Source organism: Desmodus rotundus, chromosome 5 (genome assembly GCF_022682495.2).
Source record: "Desmodus rotundus isolate HL8 chromosome 5, HLdesRot8A.1, whole genome shotgun sequence".
NCBI lineage: Eukaryota > Metazoa > Chordata > Mammalia > Chiroptera > Phyllostomidae > Desmodus > Desmodus rotundus.
The window spans coordinates 126,691,786-126,717,954 of NC_071391.1; the positions used below are offsets into that span (position 1 = coordinate 126,691,786).

The following is a 26,169-nucleotide window of genomic DNA, read 5'->3' on the forward strand; positions in this document are numbered from 1 at the left end:
AGCTAGGGAAAAGATGAGATAAAAGTAGAGAAGGGAGTGCTCCACCTGGTGGTGCTGGCTGCACATTGCTGTGGAGAGGTCCGGGAGGGTAATGACAGTAAAGGCAGCGGGTTTGGTGCCTTTGAGAGAAGTGCTCCCATACAGGAGACACCAGATTGCTCTCACAAGAGTTAGAGGGGAGTGGATGCTGAGGAAACAGGCAGAGACATGCTGTTTTGGGGGTAGTGGGAATGAAGCAGATAGGAAAGGATGAGAGCTTATTATTCTAGCAGTGTGAAAGGAATGTTGTGTGTGCAGGGGATGGGCAAGGGCAGAGAATGAAGAATGACATAAATAAAGGGGAAGAAGTCACAGTGGAGAAAGAGTCAAACAAGCTGCAACAAGTGGTTGGGTTTTTTTGTTTGTTTTGTTTTTTTGTAATGAGGTAATTTTGGAGATGTAAGAAGGAGGAAGTGATTGATGGACTAGACCCAGAAGGACCTATTTCTAGGGGCCAGGAGGAAGGTTAACTGAAGAAAGAATATGTGAAGCCATAGACTGAGGTGGCAGGTGAGGACTGTAAGAAGCCCTTGTGCTTTGGCTCTAGTCTTCTTGGCATCATAGGGGGAGGCCAAGCCATCCATGAGGCAGAGGAAGAGAGGAGGAATGGTATTAGTTAGGGAAAAGGTTTGGAGTAGAAATCATGGGAAGTATAATTTCAGGGACACAGCCATGAAATCGTGGATTGTTCAGTAGTGTGGAAGACCCCCTTAGGTTAGACTGTATTATTGTGGACCCTGGTCTGGTTTTGAGTTAGCAAGAGCACTGTTGAAAATGACAGACCAGGCTGCGAAGGAAAACAAGCAAGGCTCAGAGAGGATATGACTGGAAAGTAGAGACTGCGGTTGTGGGTGGGAGACCAAGCTGATTTAACAGAAATGGGGATGTAAGAGAGAATGGGATGTGAATGGTGTAAGGACTTTCTGAATTGGACTTTGGCACTGGGTCATTCTGACTGAGGAAACAGGCAGAGGAGGGAAGGTTTGGAATGGTGTGCAGAGGTTAGGGGAGACGAAGATCATTAAAATGTGGGGGTCCAAGAAGTGTGAGGACAGGTGTTGGGAAGCTGTCAGAGGTCAAGGACAGACTCTAGGGTAGAGAGGAGCACTGTGAGAAGGTAGGAAAACCGGCCCAGAAAAGTTAGGATTGAGTCATTGGGATCAGTCGTCGCAGACAGTGATAGATTTTCAAATATTATGGTGTCATAAAAACTGTGGTGTTCTGGAAGATTAGTGTGGCTGCTGTGCGCAGGTACTTTAGAAGAATGACTGAGGATAACATGAACATCGTGAGCCTTTCCAAGTGGTCCTGGTAGGTCCCAAAGCAGTGTTTGAAAGGATTTCTTAGAAACAGAAAAACGGTGTTTTTAAATACTTTTTATCCTAAAGGTAAAAACAATATTAGAGGTATTAATTTACCTGAGAAACAACTGACTGTGTAAATTCCATTATTCTCTTAGACTGTGACTTTGATCATTTTAAATTCTTTTGCTGCAAATCACTTATTATTTTGCAGTTAAACTGCTTTTCTATAAATGTAAAATGAGAGATTTAATGTACTTTTTTTTTCGTAGAATATAGTCAGTACAATGCTCTGAATGTTCCACTCCACAATAGGAGACATCAGGTAAAGATGAAATACATGTTTTTCTTTTCAGCGACGTGCATGTCAAAGTTTTCAGAAACAAGGATTAGTTTGGGGGGCCTCTGTTTAGTGCACTAAACCACTGAACCATTGTATTTAACTTATGCTTTACTTCCTCATACATTAAAAAAATTTTTTTCATTTATCGATTTTAGAGAGAGAGAGAGAGGAAGGGATGGGGGTGGGGGACATTAAGTTGTTCCACTTACTTATGCATTCATTGGTTTATTACTCTTGTATGTGCCCTGACCGGGGATCAAACGTGCCACCTTGGTGCATTGGGATGGTGCTCTAACCAGCTGAACTGCCTGGTCAGGGCTCTCACATGTTTTTACAAAAATTCTGTAATTTGCTCTTTATTGAACTTAAACCAGATGTAGATTTTTGCCGTCTCTCTTGTCTGATAACCTTAGAGCCGAATTGTGGCATGCACTCATTTCATGAGCCATACCTTCTGCTAGGTTAGTGGGCCTTGCAACTAAATGGTCCAGGGTAAGTGGGGGAGGTGTGTTTGCCAAAGCTGGTGGCTTTCTACTATAATTTACTTAGATGGGGATATTAAAATCCAAGTAGGAGTGAATAAATTTAAATTAGTGAATAATTACACTAGAATTCAAATGTTATCTCCAAAAGCAGGCTTAACAAAGTAGTTTGAGAATGAGACTTTGATAGTTGACTTTAACTATGTATTTTTCATTTTAAAGCTGAAGATGCGGGACATAGCTGGGCAGGCCCTGGCTTTTGTTCAAGATCTTGTGATGGCTCTCCTGAACTTCCACACCTATACAGAACAGAGGATTCAGATTTTTCCGGTTGATTCTGCCATTGACACTATATCTCCATTGAATCAGAGGGTAAATGTAGCTCAAGATACCTTTTGTCTGCCCTAAACAAGTAGGAAAACATATTATTCATTTTCATACCACTTCTGTGCGTCAGCCAAGTACTGTGGAAGGCATGGGGAAAAACTGTAAGTCATAGTCTTTACCCTGAAGATAAAATATGGCAAACATGGAGATTCTTAAGAAGTTAAACCCTAGGGGAGTTGTCAAAAAAGACCTTAGTGTGGGAGTGAGTGGTTAAGGCCTGCAAGCAATACGAAGTCATTAAGGGGAAGAGATTGCTGTCCGGGGTGGTGTCTCGGAAAGAGTCTGTGGGGATTTGCACATGCTTTGAAAAATGAGCAAGGGGTGAATAGGAGGAGAAAAGTGGCTTACATATTCTTCCCCCTGGAAAAGGGCAGGACCTGAGCACATCACGGAGTAGGAAAGCGTAGGAGTAAGCGTGTCTTCACGTACCATCACGCTTGCCGTCTTGTGTTGGTCACTCAGACCAACCCTGAGGTGGTATGCGAGGTGCTGCACAAAGCCACGACTAGCAGGAGGCGGTCCCCACAGGGAGGACGTTGAGGGATCTTGCCATAAATGTGCTCCAAGTGCCAGCCTGAAATGAGTCATGCCTTTTCCTGCTTCCCTGGTTCTTCACCCCGGCTTGCTTTTGTGCATCACATGGTTTGAATTGTGTTATGTCCATGGATCCCCTACGTGCCATTTATGTTAGTATAACAAAGGCTTGGCCTCTGCCACCAGACTTTCGGGGTTCCATTCTAGCTCTGCTGCTTTCTGTGACCCCTTGGGGAATTTATTTAACCCTTCTGTGTTTCAGTTTCCTCATCTTTAAAATGGTGGATAAGAGTACCTACCTTATAGGCATGCATGTATATATAAAAATTAAATGAGCTAATACATGTAAAGCACCAAGAACAGCCTTTAATAAAGGTTAGCAGTTGTCATCCTTATTATGTCTCACACATAGGAAACTTACATAGGTGCTTAGTTTCATCAGTTTTGGTGTGACGCCACAAATCTCTTGAAGTTCATAAAAATTTGGGGGTCTTTGAAATGCTCTTTAATATCACTCTTGGGAAAAGCTATCAGAAGGCCTGGAAAACAGTACTGTAACGTTTTAATATAATTACATTTTCTTTTATACTTCCAGTAATATCAAAAATATTTTTCTACTCAATACTGGTTCTTTGTCCATTATTGGAATTTTATCTTATGGAAAAATTTTTATAATGTTTTTTTATTGTTCAAGAACAGTTGTCACCATTTTCCTCCCACTGCACCACCTTGCCCCCTCATCCCCACCTCCTATCTTTGAACCTACCTACCCCCATTGGCTTTGTCCATGTGTCCTTGGAATTTTATCTTAACTTGTCTGAAATACTTCATTACTTTGAAAAATTTGTATCTTTCTCAATATTCTGCCTTGGTTGCTTTGGCCTATGAAAGGCCCTATGCAATTTTCTAGTAAGTCTGTGATGTTGAAGGAGATTCAGACATCGTCTGTTAAAAGATGCCCAGAGTGTTTAGACATGTTTATAGAATCTTAAAGTAGATGTGTACACCTGCAAGCTTAGAGTTGTCTTTGACAGCTTTAAAGATCAAAGGCCAAAGAGATTTAAGTGAATTGTCCAGGGCCATATGTTTGAGTAGTTCGTAGCGGGGCTAAGTGAATCACATTTCTGCAGAATGAGATCTTATATTCCTGTATTGAGACATCAAAATTTGAGCCATTATGTAATGCTTAGATAATTGAAGTATTTCATAAGTGAAAATTAATATTTTGCTTCTAAATTGTTTAAATGCCTGTAGGATTATATCTGAATCTATTCTTCCTACTGAATTCTTTATAAATATTAAAGTTATCAGTGACAGTTATGAAAGTTTTTATATCCTCTTTTTGATGATAATTACGTTTCTGGAATTTGTAACCCTGAATACTATACACAGTAAAAATTAGAGGCTGTCCTCAATAAGATTTGTTTAAAAATGGAGCACATAACACAAAAATATGTCACACAGTTTTGATTTCCAGGTCTTTTTTTTTCTGAAGCGGGGACCCCTTTGGAGAGAAGCAAGTGTTGAGGAAGGTCTGCTGGTGCTGGGTTGTAATGCAGTACCTCCTTCCTGGTTGTTACCTCTGCCACCCCTCTTCTCCATCCTCTGTATTGGGATGGGGACTTGGGATAGTAGCTGGGACTCTTAGGGGGGAGCATCTCTGTATAAAAGCCACGTTTCCCCCCCAAAAAGTCTAAAAGAATTTAGGTTTACAACTCAGTGAGTCCATTCACCAGTATGTTGGCATTTGTTATTTTCCAGTGATCTAACTCAGATCCTTCCCTTCTGTTCAGTTCTCACAATACCTTCATGAAAATGCATCCTATGTCCGCCCTCTTGAAGAAGGAATGTTTCATTTGTTTGAAAGTATTACTGAAGATACTGTGACCGTCCTGGTAATTTTCTTCTGTTTTACTTCTGGGAGCGGGAGCTCCTCTTTGTCAAATAACTGTTAACCTTGAAATTGTTTTTCTTTTCCAGGAGACAACTGTGAAATTGAAAACTTTCTCAGAACATTTAACCTCTTACATATGTTTTCTTAGGAAGATTCTTCCTTATCAGTTAAAAAGGTACTTACACCTTAGGCCAGGGAGCTTGGGGAATTGTGGGGTGTCACCTGACCTGCACCGGAGTTAATAAAATAGTGACATGGCCTCTTGGCCTCTTGTGATCTGCCTGACTTTTCTGCACCTTAACCGGTTTGGACTTCAGTGAAAAAGGGAAACCATGTATAAACTTATATTTAAGAAAATAGAATTGTAGTTCTTCAGCTAGAATATTTTGTAGTAATTGTATACTGTGATTACTACTATAACCACATAATGCCATATGAATCGTTATTTTCAGTGATTGTAAATGACACATTTACTGCAAGGAATATTTCAGTTTTGGGTATTTACTATTTTTTTGCAGTAATTATGTATATATATGTATATATATATATATCTAGTTGGGGTTTACAATAGTTAATGTCTACATTAGGATCTATAATCTTTAGTTTTCTTTGAAATGGTATATTCTTATTATTAATAACTTATTTAAGTTATAAACTAAAAACTTTATTACTCTTATAAGATATGTCATATAGTAACCTTAAATATTCCATCTTAAATATTTTTGGAAAGGCAACAGAGAATAATGTATATAACTGGAAAGTTGATAATACTTCTTGAAAGTTTTGATCCTTATGGTCTAAGATTACCAGGGCTTCTAATTCTTCTAAATCTTTTCATCCTAAGATTTGACCTTTAAAAAAACCCCAAAGAATAACGGAACATAAGAGAAATAAGAACATGCATGTATTATAGTATATTGCCAACTAAGGTTTAGAAAATATGTAAATGAGTTACTTACAGGTTTTAAAAATATACAGGTAACTATAGTTGTAAGTTCCTATAAAACTAAGGTAGTAGGCTTTAACTTTTCAAAAATATAAAATTTCACTGCCATCTTATTTTTTAATTCTAACCTATTAAGGTATTTCAGTAAATTCTATGATTCATGCATATGACAGAATTTTAGGAAAGCAGGGAATTATGACTTAAACTAACACTAAAGTCAATATACCTTATTGATTTGCCTTATTTTTAAGAAGAATCTGTTTAAGAACCATTGCAAAATGGTATTTACTACTTGAAACAGTTATACATTTTTATTTTCTGTTATTTTTTCACTATTACATTTTTAGAAAGACTGGGTAAGGCCTTTCTTGATCTAAGATTTCTGCTCTTAGGATGTTCTGTCTCATATGCTTTCAGCCCTTCCTCATCAGGTGTATGTGTTTTTAGGCAATTTTTTTTGTCATTGGTTTAAATACCACTTTAATTGACAAGATGACATGTTCTTTAGTAGTGAATGGGCTTGCACTGAATGAAGCTGTCTGCCATAAATAAAGTAGAAGAGAAGTGGCAAGGTCAAAGAAAAGGATATGATTATCACTCCTGTGATAATCACTTCTCCAGTTGTGTGTAAAAGCATTTTATTTGATCACCTGCAACATTTTATTTATAGTGTTGAGTACACATGGATTTTTAACAACTAATAATTGGGTTTTCCACAGTAACTATATAAAATTGAAAATGATAGAGTGTATTTTATGAATGTTAACCATTTACTTTTAGATTTGAGTCTATAGATTGTTTTTTCCAATCTGTATGGCTTTTGCAACCTAACATACTAAGAAGGGTTCTTGATTCTCTCTGTTAGTTTCTATTTAATTAATTCTCCATAGGACTTCAGTCCATGAAATAATTTCCTCCTGAAAATATTTTTAAGGGACACATTTTTTGTGCTGCTCAGGATGAAAAGATAAAGGACACATGCCTTCATCTTTTTTCCATTTAGTCCTCTGTCATTCCAGGGACACCGCAGCTAGTAGGTGTATATATCATGGCATAAAAAACAAAACCTTATAAGTGAGATCGATTTTTTTTTTTTTTTGTAAAGTCTGTCCTTGAATAGAGTTGTTTGTGGATTTAGATGGTTTCTTACAGCTAATTGAAAATTGTTCAGGATGCTCACTTTTTAAATATCTGCCCATTCCTAGTTTAGAAGAAGAATGTGAGTCTCCTCTTTGTACATCTGCATTAAGAGCCAGGAATCTAGAGTTGTCTCAGGACATGAAAAAGATGACAGCTGTGTTTGAGAAGCTGCAGACTTACGTCAGCCTTCTCGCCTTGCCAAGTGAGTATGTCTGTTTTTCACAGTTCAACTTGAAAAACTTAAGAGAACAAGAAGCTAGAGGAGGGAGATGGTTTAGCCTGGAAGAGTGAGACCAGCTTAGGGTCTGGAGTCGGAAAAACTCAAATTCAAATCTTCCAGCCGCTTACACATTCATGAACTTGGGCAAATAGCCTTACTTTTCTGTACCTGTTTTCCCATTTATAAAATGGAGGCAAATGTGATTATTAAGTCAAATTAAGAATGTATAATATCAGGCATTGAAGACATGCATTAAATATTAATTCCCTTTCGTTTCTTTTTTTGTTATATGGAGACGGGCAAAAAGAAAAAAAAAGAATTGTGGTAACTTTCCAACAAGTAGCGTAGGGGAGTAAAAATGCCATTCATTTCCGTTTGGTCTTATTTCAAAAAAGTATTTTCAGGGGATTGAATGGATCTCAGTTTAAATGATGTTTTTTTAAAAAATGCTGTGATTTTCCTGGTACCGGGATTTTTTTGGTAATAGCTTTAATGTGATATAATTAACATACCATACAACTTATCCCTTTAAAGTGTGCAGTTCAATTGTTTATAGTGTATTCACAGATTTGTACCCCATCACTACAGTCAGTATTTTCATTGCTTCAAGAAGAAACCTGTGCACTTCAGGTGTCACCCTCTCACTTCGCCTTTTGCCCCTCCTCAGCACTGAGCAGTAACTCCTGTTTGTCTCTAGATTTGCCTGTTCCAGACGTTTTCTGTAAATGGAATCATATGTGGTCTCTGTGACTGCTTTCTTTCAGGTTATGAATGCTTTCAAGATTCATCCAAGTTGTAGCGTGTATCGAAAATTCATTCCTTTTTATTGAAGGATAATATTTCATGTGGATATACCACTTTTATTTACCCATCAGTTGATGGATATTTGCATTGTTTTCACCTTTTTTGCTCTTATCGATAATGATGCTGAGGACATTTATGAACAACTTTTGAGTGGATGTATTTTTCCACTTCTCTGGGGTATTTATCTGGGAGTGGAGTTACTGGGTCATAAAGGTAACTCTGTGTTTAACTGTGGGAGGAACTGCCAGACTATTTTCCGAGGTGGCTGCATCATTTACATCCCCAAAAGCAACGTATAATTTCTCCACATCCTTACCAATTCTTGTTATTTGATTTTTTTATTTTAGCCATCTAGTGTTATCTGACTTTTTGAAATGGTATCTTATTGTAGTTTTGATTCACATTTCTGTTATTTCTAATAATGTTAAGCATCTTTTCATGTCCTTGTTGACCATTTATATATATTCTTTGGAGACTTGTCTATTCAGCCCTTTTCTCCATTTTTCAATTAGGTTATCTAATTGTTATTGTTATTGAGTTGTAAGTATTCTTCATTTATTCTAAATACAAATCCCTTATTGGATATATTATTTACAATATTCCCTGCCATTTTGTGAGTTATGTTTTCATTTTCTTGATGGAACCCTTTGAAGCATGAAAGTTTTTAATTTTGGTGAGGTCTAGTTTATCTACTTTTTGTTGCTTGTGCTTTTGGTATCATATCTAAGAATCTGTTGTCAAACCTTAGCTCATGAAGACTTAACCCCTGTTTTCTTCAGAGCTTTATAGTTTTAGCTTTTACATTTACGTCTTTGATCCATTTAGAGTTAAGTTTTGCGTATAGTGGGAGGTAGGGGTACAACTTGCCTTTTGTGTGTGACCATCTGCTTGTGTCAGCGCCACTCATTAAAAAGACTATTCTTTTCCTAATGAGTGGTCCTTGCACCCTTGTTAAGACTCCTTTGACCATAGATGTATGAATTTATTGCTGGTCTAATTCACTGATCTCTATATCTATCATATGCCAGCACCATCCTGTTTGATGACTGCTGCTTTGTAGTAAGTTTTGAGATCAGGAAGTGAGAGGAGTCCTACCTTGTTCTCCTTTTTCAAGATTGTCTTGCCTTGCAGTTCCATATGAATTTTAAAATCAGCTTGTCACTTGTCAGTTTCGACAGAGAAGTTAACTGGGATTCTGATGGTGATTGCCTTGAATCTGTAGATCACTTTGATCACTTTGGGAGTTTTTTGGGTTGTACTGTGTCTCTCAAAAAGGTATCTGAAGTTCTAACCCCCAGTACTTGTGTGAGTGACCATATTTGGAAATAGGATCTCTGCAGATGTAATCAAGATAAGATGAGGTCTTACTAGTTTAGGGAGAGTCCTCCCAGGCCAGTGACTGATGTCCTTTTAAGGAGAGCTTTGCAGAGAGATGGAGACACAGGGGAGAAAGCCATGAGGAAAGAAGCAAGGATTGGAGTTGTCCCACAAGTTAAGGAACATTTGGAGCCAACAGAAGCTGGAAGACACAGGGAAGGATTCCTTTCTAGAGCCTTTGGAGGGAGTGTGGTACTGTTAACACGGAGAATAAATTTCTGCTGTTTTAAGCCACTCCATTGGAGGTACTTGGTTACAGCAGCCCTAGGAAACTAATATGGTTACCATCTTAACAATGTTGTTTTCTGATCCGTGAACATGGTATGTTTTTTCCATTTATATAGTTCTTCTTTAGTTTTTTAAACACTATTTTGTAGTTTTCAGGGTATAATTTTTGCACCCTAACATGCAGAGTCATGCTGGGGAGGACAGTGGTTTTGACAGGATTCTCTTTCATTGTCTCCTTTAATCACACCCAGGTTTAAGTTCTGCTGCTGCTGGCTGCTGGCTTTCTTGTTTTCAACAATGCCTCGTGGGGCATAAATTGCTGTACAGACTGATCTAATTAAATTTGGGCTTCTTTGTAGGAATAGTTAGTTAGAGACCTGGTATGTACCTAGCAGGTATAATTTTTGAGATAGTGTTTGAAATTTGTTCTGAACCCAGGAGGGCTCTTGTTAGCTGTCTCTTTCTCTGGTTCTCTCTGGTAAACCCACTAGCCTACAGTTTAGCTTATATCTTTAATGAATTACCCATTTCCTCTTAATTGCTTTTTCTACCAGCTTCATCATTTTTTGAACATTTATCCTTAGGCTTGAACCCCTCCATACTCTTGCAAATTAAGTCACTTCCTTTCAGAAGAGATTTAGAGTTTTCTGCTTTAAGGCCTGCTTCCCACTTGGGCTGAATCTCTGAGCCATGGTTCTGGTACTGGGGGAAGGGACAGGGATGTCCTTCTCTCAGAGTGACACCCCTGCACTTAGTAGCTGAGCACTTGGAAGAGGGCATAGGTCAGCAGTCCCAGGTGTCCTTGTCCAATTTGGCATGGAACTCCTGTTGCTGAGCTGGGCACAGGTGATCAGGGTCCCATATTCTCAGCAGCACCATGCCCGGGTAGAGCTTCCATTTCATGAGTTGGGGCTGTGAAAGAAGGGAACCCGCATCTCTCAGTTTTGCTCAGCAGTGGGTACCTGGAGCCATGAGGAGAGCTGCAATTCTCCAGCTTGGTGTTAGGGAGTCCTGTATTCTCGGCTGTGCCAGTCTGGAGTGGGGTTTCTACTTCATGAGCTGGTAGCGGCAGGAAGGGAAGGAGGCAGTGGGTCTTGGTTCACATACCAAAGACTCACTGTTCTTACAAATTATTATAGATTTTCTTGAGTAAATGTTTCCTCATTTGCTGTATGTTTCTAGGATCATTTCTAGAGTTTTGAATGGTTGCTTTTTAAATAATTTTCACCAGTTGTGCTGGAGAGCAGGTCTGTATAGCTAGCTGCTCATATTGTCATCCAGAAGTGGAACTCTGTGATGTTTAAATAATAGTGTTTTTAATGATGCTTATCAAAAAATAAAAATGAAAAATATGTTATATAGTAATAAACAAGGTGAAAATTCACAAAGACTTTCATTTCCAAAAGAATCATGAAAGATATAATCCTGCTCAGCAATTTCATGTTGATTCTTAATCATTAAAAATACTTGTGGACATGGGAGACGTAGATCAGTTAGATGTGTTTGTATTTATCACCATTATATCTAAATGTGTCTACAGTGATTTTAAGAGCCATTATTTTCAACATTTCACAAGTGGTCTTCATTCTTTCTCTTCCCAAAAGTAGAGGAGATGGTGGGCTGTCAATTTTTCAGGTGAAGTCTTCTGGGAGAATACTTAGGTTTGTGATTTTGGTTTCCTAGGTACGGAGCCAGATGGACTCCTTCGGACAAACTACAGTTCTGTCTTAACAAATGTTGGTGCTGCTCTGCATGGATTTCATGATGTCATGAAAGGTGAGGCTTGGAAAAAAACAAAAACAAGCTTAAAACCTTCATCCCACTTTCTCAGGTCTGTATGAATGAGATTTAAACAAATGCTGCCAAGGCTAATAGGCCCCAGATAGAGGCTTAGTGGCATTTGGCTTCTGTTGAAGTGCATAGCTCACTGCCTTCTGCTTTTCCCATCTGCTTCATTTCTGAAGGTAAACAAAGTGCTGGAGAGAAACCCTTGCGCACAGTACTTCAGCCAAAAATACATTACACTGACTTAAAGCAGGTGTATGAATTTTATCAAACCAGACCTGCTATTCAGAGGCATTCAGCGAAATACATTGCACTGGTCAGAGAGCCCAAGCAGGAAGGAGTTTTGAGGAAACCAAGGTTTAAAGTTCCCTGAAAGAATGCACTAACTTTCCACCAACCTGTGCATTTTTATGTGTAAAGTCCCCATATCAAGTCCTGTTTTGTTCAGCAGAACCTTAAGAAATGAATTTCTGTTTTTAAGCTTTGGTCAGTTTTCATTTGCTTGTGTGCTTCTAAGTCCGTAGCCTGCTGAAAAGCATTTCATATGCTTCTTATTCAGAGCCCTAAACATTTTAAATCTGTAACTCTGTGTGACTCATAGGTGTTTTTTCTTCTTTCTGTTCATTTTGAAGACTGTTGGGGGTAGGAGAAGGAGGAGAGGGAGGGAGGGATTGCTAAGGACTATTGGAAATAGCCCAGGTGCCTAGATTATTCATTGTGGTGTTTAGTTAACAATTAGTGACCAGTTGCTAGTTTTACAGAAAATAATTTTTAAAAGCTTAGCATTGTGTTCACATGCATAAGGTGCAACCCTTCTGTGGATTGGCATATAAGCTCTGACACTGGGAATTGTTCCTACTCAGCTGTGTTGTCCAATATCACCTTACCATTCAGTTTGGAGAATGGTCCTTCCTGTGGCTTGTCTTCAATTATGAGGAACTTTAAAAGTCACCCTACTTCTGGAGCTAGCCCTGGTTGCAAGAAACAGCTTGAATAGACAGTCTTGGTGCAGGTGACAGTAGCCAACGCAACCCTGCAGCACCTAGTCTGGTTTATAGACAACCTAAGGGACTGGTCCCTTTTTCTTGTGCAGCTTTGGTTTGGGGAGCTCAGACTTAGCTGTAGTCTTGTATTCAAGAATTGTACTTAACCCGGAATTAGGCCACTGAGACTACAAGTGGCTCTGTGGCTAGAGTTTTCTGGTTTTGTCTTCTGAATTTTCCTATGCTGATACTATGATTGTTTCTGCTAGTAACTTCCTCCAGCAGTCCTGTAAATGAGGGACTAGAACAGTGGAAGGTAGCTATCCAGTGAGAGGGGTCTTAAAGCTTTGTTTACATTTAAAAACCTTGATTTTCTTTATATTTCTATTTTAATTAATCTCATTTACAAGATTTCTAAATATGCTTTTGTTCATATATTACATGAAACTGAGAAGATGCCAGGTGGTCCAAATCCAAGAATGTAACTGTTATTATTTGGCATGAGCTGATAGAGATTATGGGAGGATCAGAGGCTCCCTAAGACCACTTTGTGCCTCCATTTATTTCTGTCCTTGGAAATGAACATGATATAAAGAGAGAATATTGGGAAACATGAAGGATCATTGGCAGGATTATGGGGTCCTGTTGTTAGGTTTACAGTTCAAATCTCTTTACCTCGCTTGGAAGACTGTTGCAAATCTCTCATGAGAACTCATGGTGAGCATTAACTGGCATTAAGAGAAGCTTTGTGTTTAAGAGAACTCTTGTTTTTCAGTCTTCTTCCCTTCCTGTTTCGCCCTGAGTAATTGCTTGATTCAGGTTGGAAGGGAAGAAGGCAGGCAGGCAGGCAGGCTAGCTGGCTGGTCTTGGTGTAAAAAGAGAGAGAGAGATTTATTGAAAGGCTTATCCTATGTGGATTTAAAATAGTGAATTAACCTTTTAACAAGGGCCATTCTAAGTGAGAATTGTTGATCTTTAGTCTCATAGGAAACAAAAGAAAAATAAATCTCTGGCCTAGGTCACATGTTTTCTTTGTTCTTTTGGAGTTAAAATATAATGTCAAGGAATACCCTAAATATTTAAAATATTTGGACTGAACAAAGAGTAAACAATTGGATTGGGAGAATTATTGTCCTACTATAGCAGCATTGATCCAGTAAAAGCCACATAGGTGTTCTTAGTGTTGTATGTCTCTCATAAGTATCTCAGTCACCTACCAATCAACCAGGACTGCCTACCAGCCACGTAGTAGTATAGCACTGTATGTTTTCTATAGAATATTACATGCAACTTGCTGTGGTGTATAGAAAGAAAATGTCTGTGTTAAAGGTTAGCAAGTTCAGCATACAGAAGCTGTTCGGCATTCCAGCAGAAGTTTTATTCCCTTGAATATCTTACGAACATACAGAAAATAATCATTTATTTAAAAAAATATGCTGAACATAATAATAATTTACCAATTAGTTGGTTCCTTTGCTGTGACAATTATACCATTGTAACATAAGATGTTAACAATAGGGAAAACTGGCTGTAACTTTTCCGTAAATGAGGGAGATTCTCCAGGAGGGCAGCCTAGGTAAACACGCCATACCTCCTCACACAACCACATCAAAATTACAACTAAACTATACAATAGCCATCACTCAGAACCATTAGAAATCGAGCTGAGTAGAACTCCCACGGCTACAGAATTAAAGAGGAAAGCACATCCATCCAGACTGGTAGTATGGATGAAGACATGGAGATGCAGAATGGGATGGCGCCACACCCATGTGTGGTAGATCAAAATTGGGAGGGATAGCTTGGGAGTAAGGGGTCCCATCCACACATTAGGCCCCACAGCCCAGGGTTCCAGTGCCAAAAGTTAAGACTGCATAACTTCTGGCTGTAAAAATCAGTGGGGATTGAGTTGGTGGAAGAAACTGCTGGATTTCCAAGCAGTTCCTCTTAAAGGGCCCACTCACAGACTTACTCAGATTCACTCTGAGCTCCAGCATTGGGGAAGGAGCATGAAAGGCACCAGTGGCGTACGGGTTGGAACTTAAGTGTCTGGCGTCAGGGTGAGAACTGGGGGGCAGGTTTCACCCAGACAGAACTGCTGGCAGAGACCATTGTTCCTTTTTTAAGCCCCCCCCCCCCCCCGCCCCATAGCATCAGGGCAGTGGGCACCATATCTGAGACTCTGTCAACCTGGCTTACACTGTTTGCCCCACTGTGGTGATTCTCTGAGGCTCTGCCCAACTAATGGGCCCACCCAAGCTGCTAACAGTGGCTTTTCCATACAGATGGGTTGTCTTGACTTATGCTTCAGATCTTCCTAAATCCTCTCAAACAAGTAGCATCTGGCTTCAGCAGGCCTCCATACCTCTTGCTAAAAGCCACATAGGTCCCAGGCCTAGTACTGGGAGCAGCTGGCCTTGGTTCACAGTCTTGCCACACTTGGGCACCTCCAAACCTACCACAAGTAGCAGCTATGTGCAGATCACTTTATAGCTTATGTCAAGTGGCCCCAGATAGAACACAGGCAGTGACTGACCTTGGCCTGCACCTCCAGGGAAACCCCAGAGCCTGCACACCCAGTGGACAGCTACAGACCATATCAGAGCACCAGTACCCAGTGGCCTCCACAGGCAACTCACTCAGAGGTGGATTCAGTGGGCACCAGAGCCCTGCTGAAGTAACTCCTGTGCTGTGGAGTGGGCTGACACAGCTGATCCTCCATCCTCCATGGAGGGTGTAGGTTGGTGATCAGTGGTCCCATCCAATCCTTACAGTTAACTGGCCTGGGTAAATCCCTTCCACTGACCTGCCAAAAGCAAAGAAATCTCAACAACAAGAGGAGGGTGTACTCAGCCCACATGGTGGGCTCACCTTGAGTTCCCAGCTTGGATGATAGGGGAAGCTGTGCCACTGGACCCTACAGGACACATACAACATTAGGTCAAGGTACCAAGATAGAGTCATAGCAGCTCTGCCTAATACATAGAAACAAACACAGGGAGGCTGCCAAAATGAGGAGACAAAGAAAGAACAAAACTCCAGAAAAAGAACTGAACAAAATTGTGATAAGCAATCTATCAGATGCAGAGTTCAAAAGGATGGTTATAAGGATGTTTGAGGAACTTAGTGAGGACCTCAACAGCATAAAAAAGACCCAGACGGAAAAAAAGGATACACTAATGAAATAAAGAACAATTTACAGGGAATTAACAGCAGAGTGGGCTAAACCAAGAATCAAGTAAATCATTTGGAACATAAGGAAGCAAAACACCACCAATCAGAACAACAAGAAGAAAAAAGAATCCAAAAAAAAAATGAGGGTAGTATAAACAGCCTGTGGGATAACTTCAAGAGGCCCAATATTCACATCATAGGGCTGTCAGAAGGAGAAGAAAAAGAGCAAGAAATTGGAAACCTATTTGAAAAAATAATGGAAGAAAATTTCCCTAATTTGGTGAAGGAAATAGACATACGAATCTAGGAAGCACAGAGAGTCCCAAACAAAATGGATGCAAAGAGGCCTCCACCAGCACACATTATAATGAAAGTGCCAAAGGTTAAAGATAAAGAGAGAATCTTAAAAGCAGCAAGAGAAAAGCAGTTAGTTATCTACCAGGAAGTTCCCGTAAGACTGTCCCGTAAGCTGATTTCTCAAAACAAACTCAGCAGACTAGAAGGAATTGGCAAGAACTATTCAAAGTGATGAAAAGCAAAGGCCTACAACCAAGATTACTCTACCCAGCAAAGGTATCAGAATTGAAGCTCAAATAAAGAGCTTCCCAGACAAGAAAATACTAAAGGAAGTCATCATCACCAAACCATTATTACATGAGATGTTAAGGGGATTTATTTTTAAAAAGACCAAAACTATGAATAATCAAATGGCGATAAATACATATTTATCAATAATTGAATCTAAACAAACAGCAAACAAGCAAAACAAACAAGCATGGATACAGTTAGCGTTTTGATGGCTCTAGGGTAAGGAGGTCTGGGGCTTGGATGAAAAGGTGAAGGGATTAAAGAAATACGAATTGGTAGTTGCAGAATACTCATGAGGATATAAAGTATGGTATAGAAAAGGGAGCAGGCAAAGAACTTATATGTATGACCCATGGACAGAAACTAAGCGGGGGGTTGCCAGAGGGAGTGGGGAGTGCTGAGTGTAGGGGGGCAAAGAGGGAAAAATTGGGACAACTGTAATAGCATAACCAATAAGATGTAATTTAAAAATAAGTGAAACTATATTAAATTAAAAATCTATATAAGTACATGTGTACATAAAATATTTTTAGCAAAAATAATGTTATAAAATTTACAGTAATTTTGTGTTAAAATATGCTCATATCAGATTAAGTCTCAAATACCATTTTTTCTAATAGTCTTTTTTCCTCTTAATTATTCATTGTCTAAAATCAACTAAATTTCTTGATTTTCAATAAATGAAATTCTGTGTACACATCTGCGATGAAAGTTAATCTTCATGTTGTGTTATTTATTTTGAGCTTTATTGGTAATGATAATGCTGTATAACAATATTATTCTAAAAAAATTCAAAGGAGGCTGTATGGTAAACATTTTGTTATTTAAAAATATAATTATCCTTCCTAGTAAATCAGAGACTTAATAATTCCCCCATTTTTCTCTTACTTCCAAGGCAAAATTATTTTATTTCTCCAAGACTCAGAAAACCCCAAGCTTAGCTGTTTGGCAGTTTCACCCACTGTAGCTTGTCTTCACATGTTAATCTCAGCCTCTCTTCTATGCTTTTCTACCCCAGACCCTGGTTGTAATATTCTTGGACTAGAGGCAGTAGCATGGGAAGCCAGACACCGGAGTACCAATCCTTGTTTGGCTGTGCAGACATCTCTCATTGTTATTAGCTAACTAGCTAAGAGCCAGTGAGGATTGTGGGACATTTTGCCTCTGTTGGCTGCTCTGTTCCAACCTCATGGTTTGCTTATGTGAGTGCAAGATAAATTCTCATTTGTGCCTACTGGATTATCAAATTAGGGTTTTTAACTGGTAAATACTGGTCAGGGTTACTTACCCAACACTAGATTAAGGGCTAACATTCAAATGAGGAACTACAAGCTGGTGGCTGTAATAGAGACTCCAGGATGGTGTTGAGTGACCCTCACTCCTCTCTATTCTTTTCTATTCATACCTAATTGATATTCAGCACAATCCTGATATTTAGGACTATTTTTTGAGTAAATTTGTAAGAATAGATGTGAGAAGTTAACAGGCTGGTTATCTATATGCCACTTGTGTATAGGTAGTAATGAGTTTTCATTCCATTGCTTTTACAGATATTTCCAAACATTATAGTCAAAAAGCTACAATAGAGCATGAACTTCCAATAGCAACACAGAAGCTCATAACGACGAATGACTGTATCCTGTCATCAGTAGTAGCATTAACAAATGGAGCAGGAAAGGTAATTTTTCTCTGGTTTATATTGACATTAAATTCAGTTTTTAAATATGCTCCTTTTTTCCCTTCCTTGAATGATACAGGAAAATTGATTTGTAAAGGGATATTGGAATATCCTTTTTTGTAAAGGCTTTTTGTAAAGTTGTCTCCTTTTTCCTCCTCCCTGCCCAATATTTAAAACAATATGGTAGTTGCTGTTAAGCATTTGTGATGAGTAAGGGGACCGCTCAACTCTTATGTTTTAACGAGTTATTTGATGATTTGAAGATTCTAGATGGTCTCAGTATACACCCTTGTGTATATCAGGGGTCTGCTATTTAGAAATTAGGATACATAAAGAGAAAAGTCTTCTGTTAATATTTTGTTTTATTCCCTCCAAGTTTTTTTGTTTGTGTTTTGGTAATATTTGTGGTAATACTACCTGTGTGGTTTTGTACCTTAACAAGTACTTTTGAAGTGCCTTCAACATACGTCTTTTCATTGAACTCTTAATATTGGATAATGGTCATTTGGACCATTAAGTACTTAATTATTATTATAAAATGACCAAAGTGCAGTTTCTTTAAAACTCACTTTATTTTGGATATCTAGTTTTAGCAGAAGTCCCATTCTAAGAATGTATGTTCATTTGGCTATCATCAACACCTTTAGAGATTAAAATTTCTGTGAGTATTACCTATATGTATAAAGCTGAAAGGACTATATTCAGGACTATTTAGCCCATTTATTTCAACAGACTCAGTGTAATTTCTCAATGAAATGCTAATTTCCATCATGTTTATATACCATTATTCTTTGACAGGTTGACTATAAGAGAAACATTTTTTTCCAGTGGTTTAAGTTAATCAGAAATGATCATAGATTATGTCAAATATTCAGTGTCATCTTTCCCAGACTCAGATGAGGCTGGCCTTTGTGTCAGTTTGCTATAGTTTGGGGACGTGATTAAAAGGGTGTTTTTGTCAGGTTCTGTCAGGAGACGTGTGTTTACAGGATTCCTTAGCCAGAAGACCATGCCCACTGCGCCCACTTTAATGCTTTTATCTACTGGCATGCTGGAAGCTTTCTGAGGATAATTCTAACTTTGTTTCAATTCAGACATTCCAGGAAAAGAGAATGTTTGCATTTTACCAGAGTCTCTGCATTTGCCACTTTTTATGAGAACTCTGGAATATTAAATACCTGTATACTCATAGTCTATTTTTGATTAGCTTTGCCTGAAACCTTAAAATGTTGTCTCAAGGAAAGGTATTTGATCTTTAGTCTGAATTTTTTACAAATGATTTTTAACTAAAGTAAGTGTCTGAACTAATGGTAGTCTGTGGTAGCTTAGTACTTAGCTAATATGTTTTGATTAAAATAAATTTTATTGTTTGTAATTTTAAGAAACTCAGTTGGAAAGTGTAACGTGCATATGAAAGAACATTTGGGAAAGGTAGACATACTAGAAAGAGGAAAGAGAATAAACCTCACTGTATACCGACACGACCGAAATGCAAACACTCGGTATGTGATTGTCCGTGTCGTTTACGAGGATACGTGGCTCAAGAGTTCTAGATCCTCATTTTCTTGAATACTACCTAGCAATTTCATTTGACAAAGTAAAGTGTTAATGAAAAATATAATTTTCAGACCACTAGCAATTAATTGGCTACTTTTTGAGCAATTTTTGCCAATGTAGGATACTCTGTTCCATGTCACATTTTTTACTTTTCAAAATAGAATACTCTTTAAGGTCTCCAAGACTTTACTTTTCCTGGCTAAGTACTTTCTTAGACATTTTTATTTATACCACCATTTCATGTATCACTGTAGTTTCCAAATCATGGCTCTGCAAAGTTACAGTTAAGGATCTTTGTGGCTGCTCATGTAGGTTTAATAAAGGTTAAATCAGAAAGTGACAAAGGTCTACTTAATTTCCAGTCTTTTCTATTATCGGGTTGGCCAAAAAGTTCATTACATTGTTTCCATGAAATAAAAGACACATTTTCATTTTCATGCATAACTTTATTGATTGGGACATTTTGAGTGTGTTGGCTCTCTCTCACTATTGGCTTCTGGTGGGTAGAGGCCAAGGCTGCTGCTAAACATCTTCCAATGCATAATCCAGACCCACAGCAAACACTTACTTGGCTAAAATGTCAATAGTACCAAGAAACTTTGCAAACCACTTTTGACACGTTCCATCGGTCACAGCACCTTCTCCATACACTGCACAAATCTTTTTTTGCTTTTCAGTTGCGTTTTTACCTTTCTTGAAATAATAAAGCATAATATGCCAAAAATGTTGCATATTTTTTTCCATCTTCAATATTACTATGGCTGCACAAAAATTTACCAATTTTGATAATTTTTTAAATGCACGCTGATATGACAGCTGTCACAAGACAGTCCAACAAACTTGTTCTGAATGAAGTTGTAGACAACTAAACACTACTAGAACCATTGTACAGAAAAAATGTAATGGACTTTTTGGCCCACCCAACATATTTGTGACATACAGATGGAGTTTCACGGAATTAAATTTAAGTAGAGATTGCCTATTCAAGATGCCTGTGGCGTGTCTTATGTTGGAATTTGAAACATTTAAAGTTCAAATGGACTATATAACCCAAATATGTGTATTTTGAGAGTAATGGCCAAATTAATGAGGTCAATAGGTCATGAACATCATCTAGGAATATTCTGAATAAATCAGAAACAGTTTTTGTCTTCAGGAAGAATAAAAATTGTCTAAATTAAGACCTGCCAGAAGTATAGTCTCAATATTTATACTGGTATTGTCTTTTTATTATAAATCATTGCCTAGGCATTCTCAAGTAAATGTGGGGTTTGGGGCAGGTGCTGAAATTTCATTTCCATTCTAGCATCTTTTAACTTTGCTTTAAAAGATATTACATACATATATTAGATATTTTACTGGAAAACAAAATCTATCTTCTTGTCACACTTCATTTAGGTTGCATCTTTCTTCAGCAACAATGTGGATTACTTCATTGCCTCACTGAGCTATGGGCCTAAGGCGGCAAGTGGATTCATTAGCCCTCTTTCAGCCGAATGCATGTTACAGTACAAGAAAAAAGCCGCTGCCTATATGAAGGCTTTGAGAAAGGTTTGTGAGCTTCTGTTAACATTTAAATCAGAGGTCAAACCAGGAATAATTCAGGAAATGGCAAGAGCTTTTCCACAATTCTTATTATTTAGGTTGTACCCAATTTTGAGGCCTAGGTGGTTGGTGGGTGTTTGGGTTCTTTGGGGAGGAAGAGGTAGTAAGAGACCCAAACCTCACTTAACATATGATACATGCATAGGTCATATTGGACTCCTGTCCCTAGTGCCTGGTAAACTGTTTAGGGTGAGGCAGCCAGGCAGCCAATAAGTGTCAAACTTCAGAAAATCTTTAACATGTAGAAACAGAAAAATAATTGGAATACATTTATGATTTTTTTGTGAATATAGTAATAAGAATACACAATCATTGCAAAAAGAAACCAAAAGATGAAGGAGACAATTATGGTCACCCCAAATCCTACCACCTAAAGTGAGCTATTCTTAACTTTGTTACAAGTATATGTTTGACATATTTATTAAAAAAACTTTAATGCATGTACGCACACACAGACACACATGCTATATAAAAAGCATTGTATTTGGAAAAATATAGTGTTTTAGAATCAGTTTTTTCCTCATAAAACAGTGTGGATATATATTTTTTAAATATATTTATTGATTATGCTATTACAGTTGTCCCATTTCTTTTTTTTTAAATATATTTATTGATTATGCTATTACAGTTGTCCCATTTCCCCCCCCACTCCACTCCATCTTGCCCACCCCCCTCCCTCCCACATTCCCCCCTATAGTTCATGTCCATGGGTCATACTTATAAGTTCTTTGGCTTCTACATTTCCTACACTATTTTTACCCTCCCCCTGTCTATTTTCCACTTATCATCTATGCTACTTATTCTCTGTATCTTTCCCCCCCCTCCCCCTCCCACTCCCTTATTGACAACTCTCATGTTCTAGTTGTTTGCCTAGTTTGCTCTCGTTTTTGTTTTAGGTGTGTTCGTTAATAACTGTGAGTTTGCTGTCATTTTTACTGTTCCTATTTTTGATCTTCTTTTTCTTAGGTAACTCCCTTTAACATTTCATATAATAAGGGCTTGGTGATGATGAACTTCTTTAACTTGACCTTATCTGAGAAGCACTTTATCTTCCATTCCATTCTAAGTGATAGCTTTGCTGGATACAGTAATCTTGGATGAAGGTCCTTGCGTTTAAGCTTGGGTAATGTAATTATGATGTGCCTTGGTGTGTTCCTCCTTGGGTCCAGCTTCTTTGGGACTCTCTGAGCTTCCTGGACTTCCCGGAAGTCTATTTCCTTTGCCAGACTGGGGAAGTTCTCCTTCATTATTTGTTCAAATAAGTTTTCAATTTTTTGTTCTTCCTCTTCTCCTTCTGGCACCCCTATAATTCGGATGTTGGAACGTTTGAAGGTGTCCTGGAGGTTCCTAAGCCTCTCCTCATTTTTCCAAGTTCTTGTTTCTTCATTCTTTTCTGGTTGGATGTTTCTTTCTTCCTTCTGGTCCACACCATTGATTTGAGTCCCAGTTTCCTTCTCATCACTATTGGTTCCCTGTACATTTTCCTTTGTTTCTCTTAGCACAGGCTGCATTTTTTCATCTGGTTTTCGAACAGATTCAACCAATTCTGTGAGCGTCTTGATAACCAGTGTTTTGAACTGTGCATCCGATAGGTTGGCTATCTCTTCCTTGCTTAGTTGTATTTTTTCTGGAGCTTTGAAGTGTTCTGTCATTTGGGCCTTTTTTTTTTTTTTTTTTTGTCTTGGCGCGTCTGTTACTTTAAGGGGCGGAGCCTTAGGTGTTCACTGGGGCGGGGTAACACTGGTCGCTGCGCTGTGATGCTGTACGTGGGGGAGGGGCCGAGAGGGAGCAATGGCGCCCGTTCCACTCTCCACCGGATTTCAATCATTCACTCCGCTTCCCACAATCAAACTGGGCCCCCCTGGTGCTGGTTCCCGAGTGGGTGGGCTTGTGCACACCCTAGGCCCCTGTGGGTCTCTCATCGACCTCTCCTGTGAGGCTGAGAGTCTCTCCTGCTGCCGCCCCAACCCCTACGGGCATTTTCAATCAGAGGTTTGAGGCTTTATTTCCCCTGCGCTGGAGCCCTGGGTTGAGCCGTCTGCTTTGCTCCCGCTGTTTGTCCCGTTTATCTGTGCGCAAATGTGTGGCCGCAGGGTGCTACCCTCCGCTCTGCCTGCCCCGTTGTCCTCCACTCTCAGTCTGGCCCTCTGGGTTTATCTGCACGAATGTGGGGCCGCAGGGTCTGCTAGTGGTCAGACTGCCTCTCCTGTTGGATCCACACTCCGCCAGTCTCGGTCCCGCCACGGCAAAGTGAGTCCTCTCTGCCCCGGCTGCCCGTCTCCGCCCCTCCTACCGGTCTGGATAAATGTTTATTTTTTATTTCCTTGGTGTCGGACTTCCTTGCCGTTCGATTTTTCTGTCAGTTCTGGTTGTGCGAGGAGGCGCAGTGTGTCTACCTACGCTGCCATTTTGGTTCTCTTGTGTGGATATCTTTATATATCAAAAAATGTATATCTGGAAATATAAATTATTCTTTTTTAATGCCTTTATAGTATTTCATTCTATAACTGTAATAATTTAATTAACTAATCTACTAGCGGATTTTTAGGTGGTTTCTTATGTTCTGTTATGGGCTATACTACAGGGGGTACTTTTGCACATGCAAGTCTGCATTCGTTTTTACCTTTCCCTCTATTTCTTTTTAAATTTTACTTATACATAATGCATAAATACATTCTTACATTACATTAGGACACTACAGGTAAATTACAATCTCTGATTCTAGTTCTGCTCTAGAGCTAACTATTTAGTTATCAGTTTGATGTATAACCTTCCAGGCTCTTTTGAAGCATTTATATGCATCCATATAAACCTAAAGACAATATACAATATATAGAATTTTCTCTTTTTGAACATAAATGCATGTTTTATTGTGCAACTTCTTTTTTACATTAAAAATGTTTTAGAGGTGTGTCTGTATCTTTACACATGGTGGCCACTATATTCCTTTTAAGTAAGGCATAGAATTCTATAATGTGGGTATTCCATGGTTCATTTAGGTATTCCCTTATTGGTGGTCATTTAGGTTGATTCCATGTTTTTACTGTTTTGATAATACTGCGGTGGATAGTTTTACAAATGTCTCCTTGGGCATGTGTGTGGAATACCCAGAAGTGGAATGTTCTGGATCATGTGGTTTGCACATTTGAAATTTTAATATTTATTGCCAAATTGCCCTTACAAGTGGCTATACTGTTTTACACTTCTAGCAATGGCTAAGGGTACCTATCTCCCTGTATTTGTCTAAGTGTTTTAAGATATCTTTAAGAATAATTCCTTAAAAAGAACTTGCTGGCTCAAAGTCTTATGAGTATTTCATATTTTGACATATTTTCATATTTTGAAACACTTTAGGAGGGTTACCTATTTATAGTTTACTATAAATAGAAGTGTAAATTTAACCCATAAATTTAATATTTGTCAACCTCAGACAAGAGGCTTCTTATATTATTTTAATTTGCATTTATTTGCTTATTATTGAAGTTGAACACCCTTTCTTAAAGTTATCGTGAATATCTATTTTGTCAATTGCCTGTTGAAAGCCTTTATCTGTTTTTAAATAAATGTTCCTAATAAAGTTGAAAGCACTCTCCATATTAAGGATTTAAATCTCTTATTTATATTGTGTTTTCCCCTCAGTTTGCTATAGTCATTTTCCAAAAAAGAAGTTTTAATTTTTATGTCATCAAACCAGTGCTTTGCTTAATGGTGGCGATTCTCAGGGAGATCTTGGAAAATTGAGGCTCTTGCTAAAATTGTAGACATGGTCACATATTTTTTCCAGTATTTTTGTGGTCTACATTTTTGGCATGAGATTTTTAATCCGTCTTGAAATTACTTATTCTGATAGAAAGGTATAAAAATAGGTATATAAATACTTCCTTTTCTAAGTTATTAGTTGGTGGTTCTTGTACCATTTATCCAGGCTACCTTTCTCCATTGACTGAAAAATGCAACATTTGTCATGTAATATATTTTTGTATGTGCTTTTTTGTCTGTTTTTAGAGTTTCTATCCTGTTCCTTTCTCTCTCTATTTTGATGCAAGTCAATATGGTTTTAATTAGTGTAACTTGTAACTTGGATGACAAGCTCATCTTCATTTTTTTTTTTTTTATGAAAAGTTTCTTTTCAAATGTATTAAAGGAAATAGTCTATTTTGACATACCTCTGAATTTATTATCAAGCCCCATTTAGCATTCTAATTTGTATATGTAGGATCATGAAGATGATACGATCTTTTTCTTTAATTTTTATGATGCTTTTCCCATAGCCCCTCCCAGAGTCTGTGCCTTACGAAGAAGCACTGGTGAACCGCCGCGTCCTTCTCAGCTCCACTGAAAGCCGAGAAGGCCTTGCACAACAGGTACGGCACCTGGAAAATCATACTTGTTCAAGAGCATAATTGTTAAACCCCCTGGAAAAAGTTTTTAACATTCATAGAGTGATTTAAAAGGCTTTATAAATAAACATGTAAAGTTAATTGTTTAACACATGCTGAAAAGCACCATAAGCATAATTCATTTTGAAAAGCATTTCTTTGTACTCTAAATTTAAAGTCCTCTTGTTCAATTGGTGTTATAATTGCCAGTAAAGTAATATCAACACACTTTGGCCTTGATGATTAATTCTTTTTTGGACACTAGATTTCAATGTCTGGAATAACAAGGCCAGGGGGAAGGGGCTAGAGACACAATTATTTTATGAGTAGGAATAAGAAAATTTTAATATTCAATTGGTTGGTTGAATTTGGGGCAGTGGGTAGGAGGTACTATGTTTATACAAGTTGGTATAAACGGATACCAGTTTAGCTTTTGTCAGAGATGTATTTACTTTAACACTGGCTTGCTTTCAGTGTTGGAAAGGTTTATTTTAAAGACAGCACAAATGCATTAATCTGAGACAATATTTTGTCTATGCTGACATATTTTCACTGGGTGGACACACACACACACACAATCACTTATCTTATCATTATTAGTGTGTTCTGATGTTGGAACTAAAAATTCCATCCACAGAATAATTTTCGTAAAAGGGAATTCCTGAGACAAACAATAAAATGTGGAATATCTTAAAAAATGATTTTGGATATTCTTATTTTATGTG

At 38.3% G+C, this 26,169-nt stretch overlaps 1 protein-coding gene across 1 annotated transcript in view; it reads left to right on the forward strand.

The window, feature by feature from the left end:
- Positions 1-26,169, forward strand: part of PPP1R21 (protein phosphatase 1 regulatory subunit 21) — a 61,066-nt gene that overhangs the window by 19,614 nt on the left and 15,283 nt on the right. The window contains exons 8-16 of the mRNA XM_024552830.4: positions 1,613-1,665; positions 2,388-2,537; positions 4,880-4,981; positions 5,067-5,155; positions 7,132-7,268; positions 11,379-11,471; positions 17,776-17,903; positions 20,859-21,011; positions 25,337-25,429. Of these exons, the coding sequence (XP_024408598.2) occupies positions 1,613-1,665; positions 2,388-2,537; positions 4,880-4,981; positions 5,067-5,155; positions 7,132-7,268; positions 11,379-11,471; positions 17,776-17,903; positions 20,859-21,011; positions 25,337-25,429 (998 nt within the window). The remainder of the gene's footprint in view (positions 1-1,612; positions 1,666-2,387; positions 2,538-4,879; positions 4,982-5,066; positions 5,156-7,131; positions 7,269-11,378; positions 11,472-17,775; positions 17,904-20,858; positions 21,012-25,336; positions 25,430-26,169) is intronic.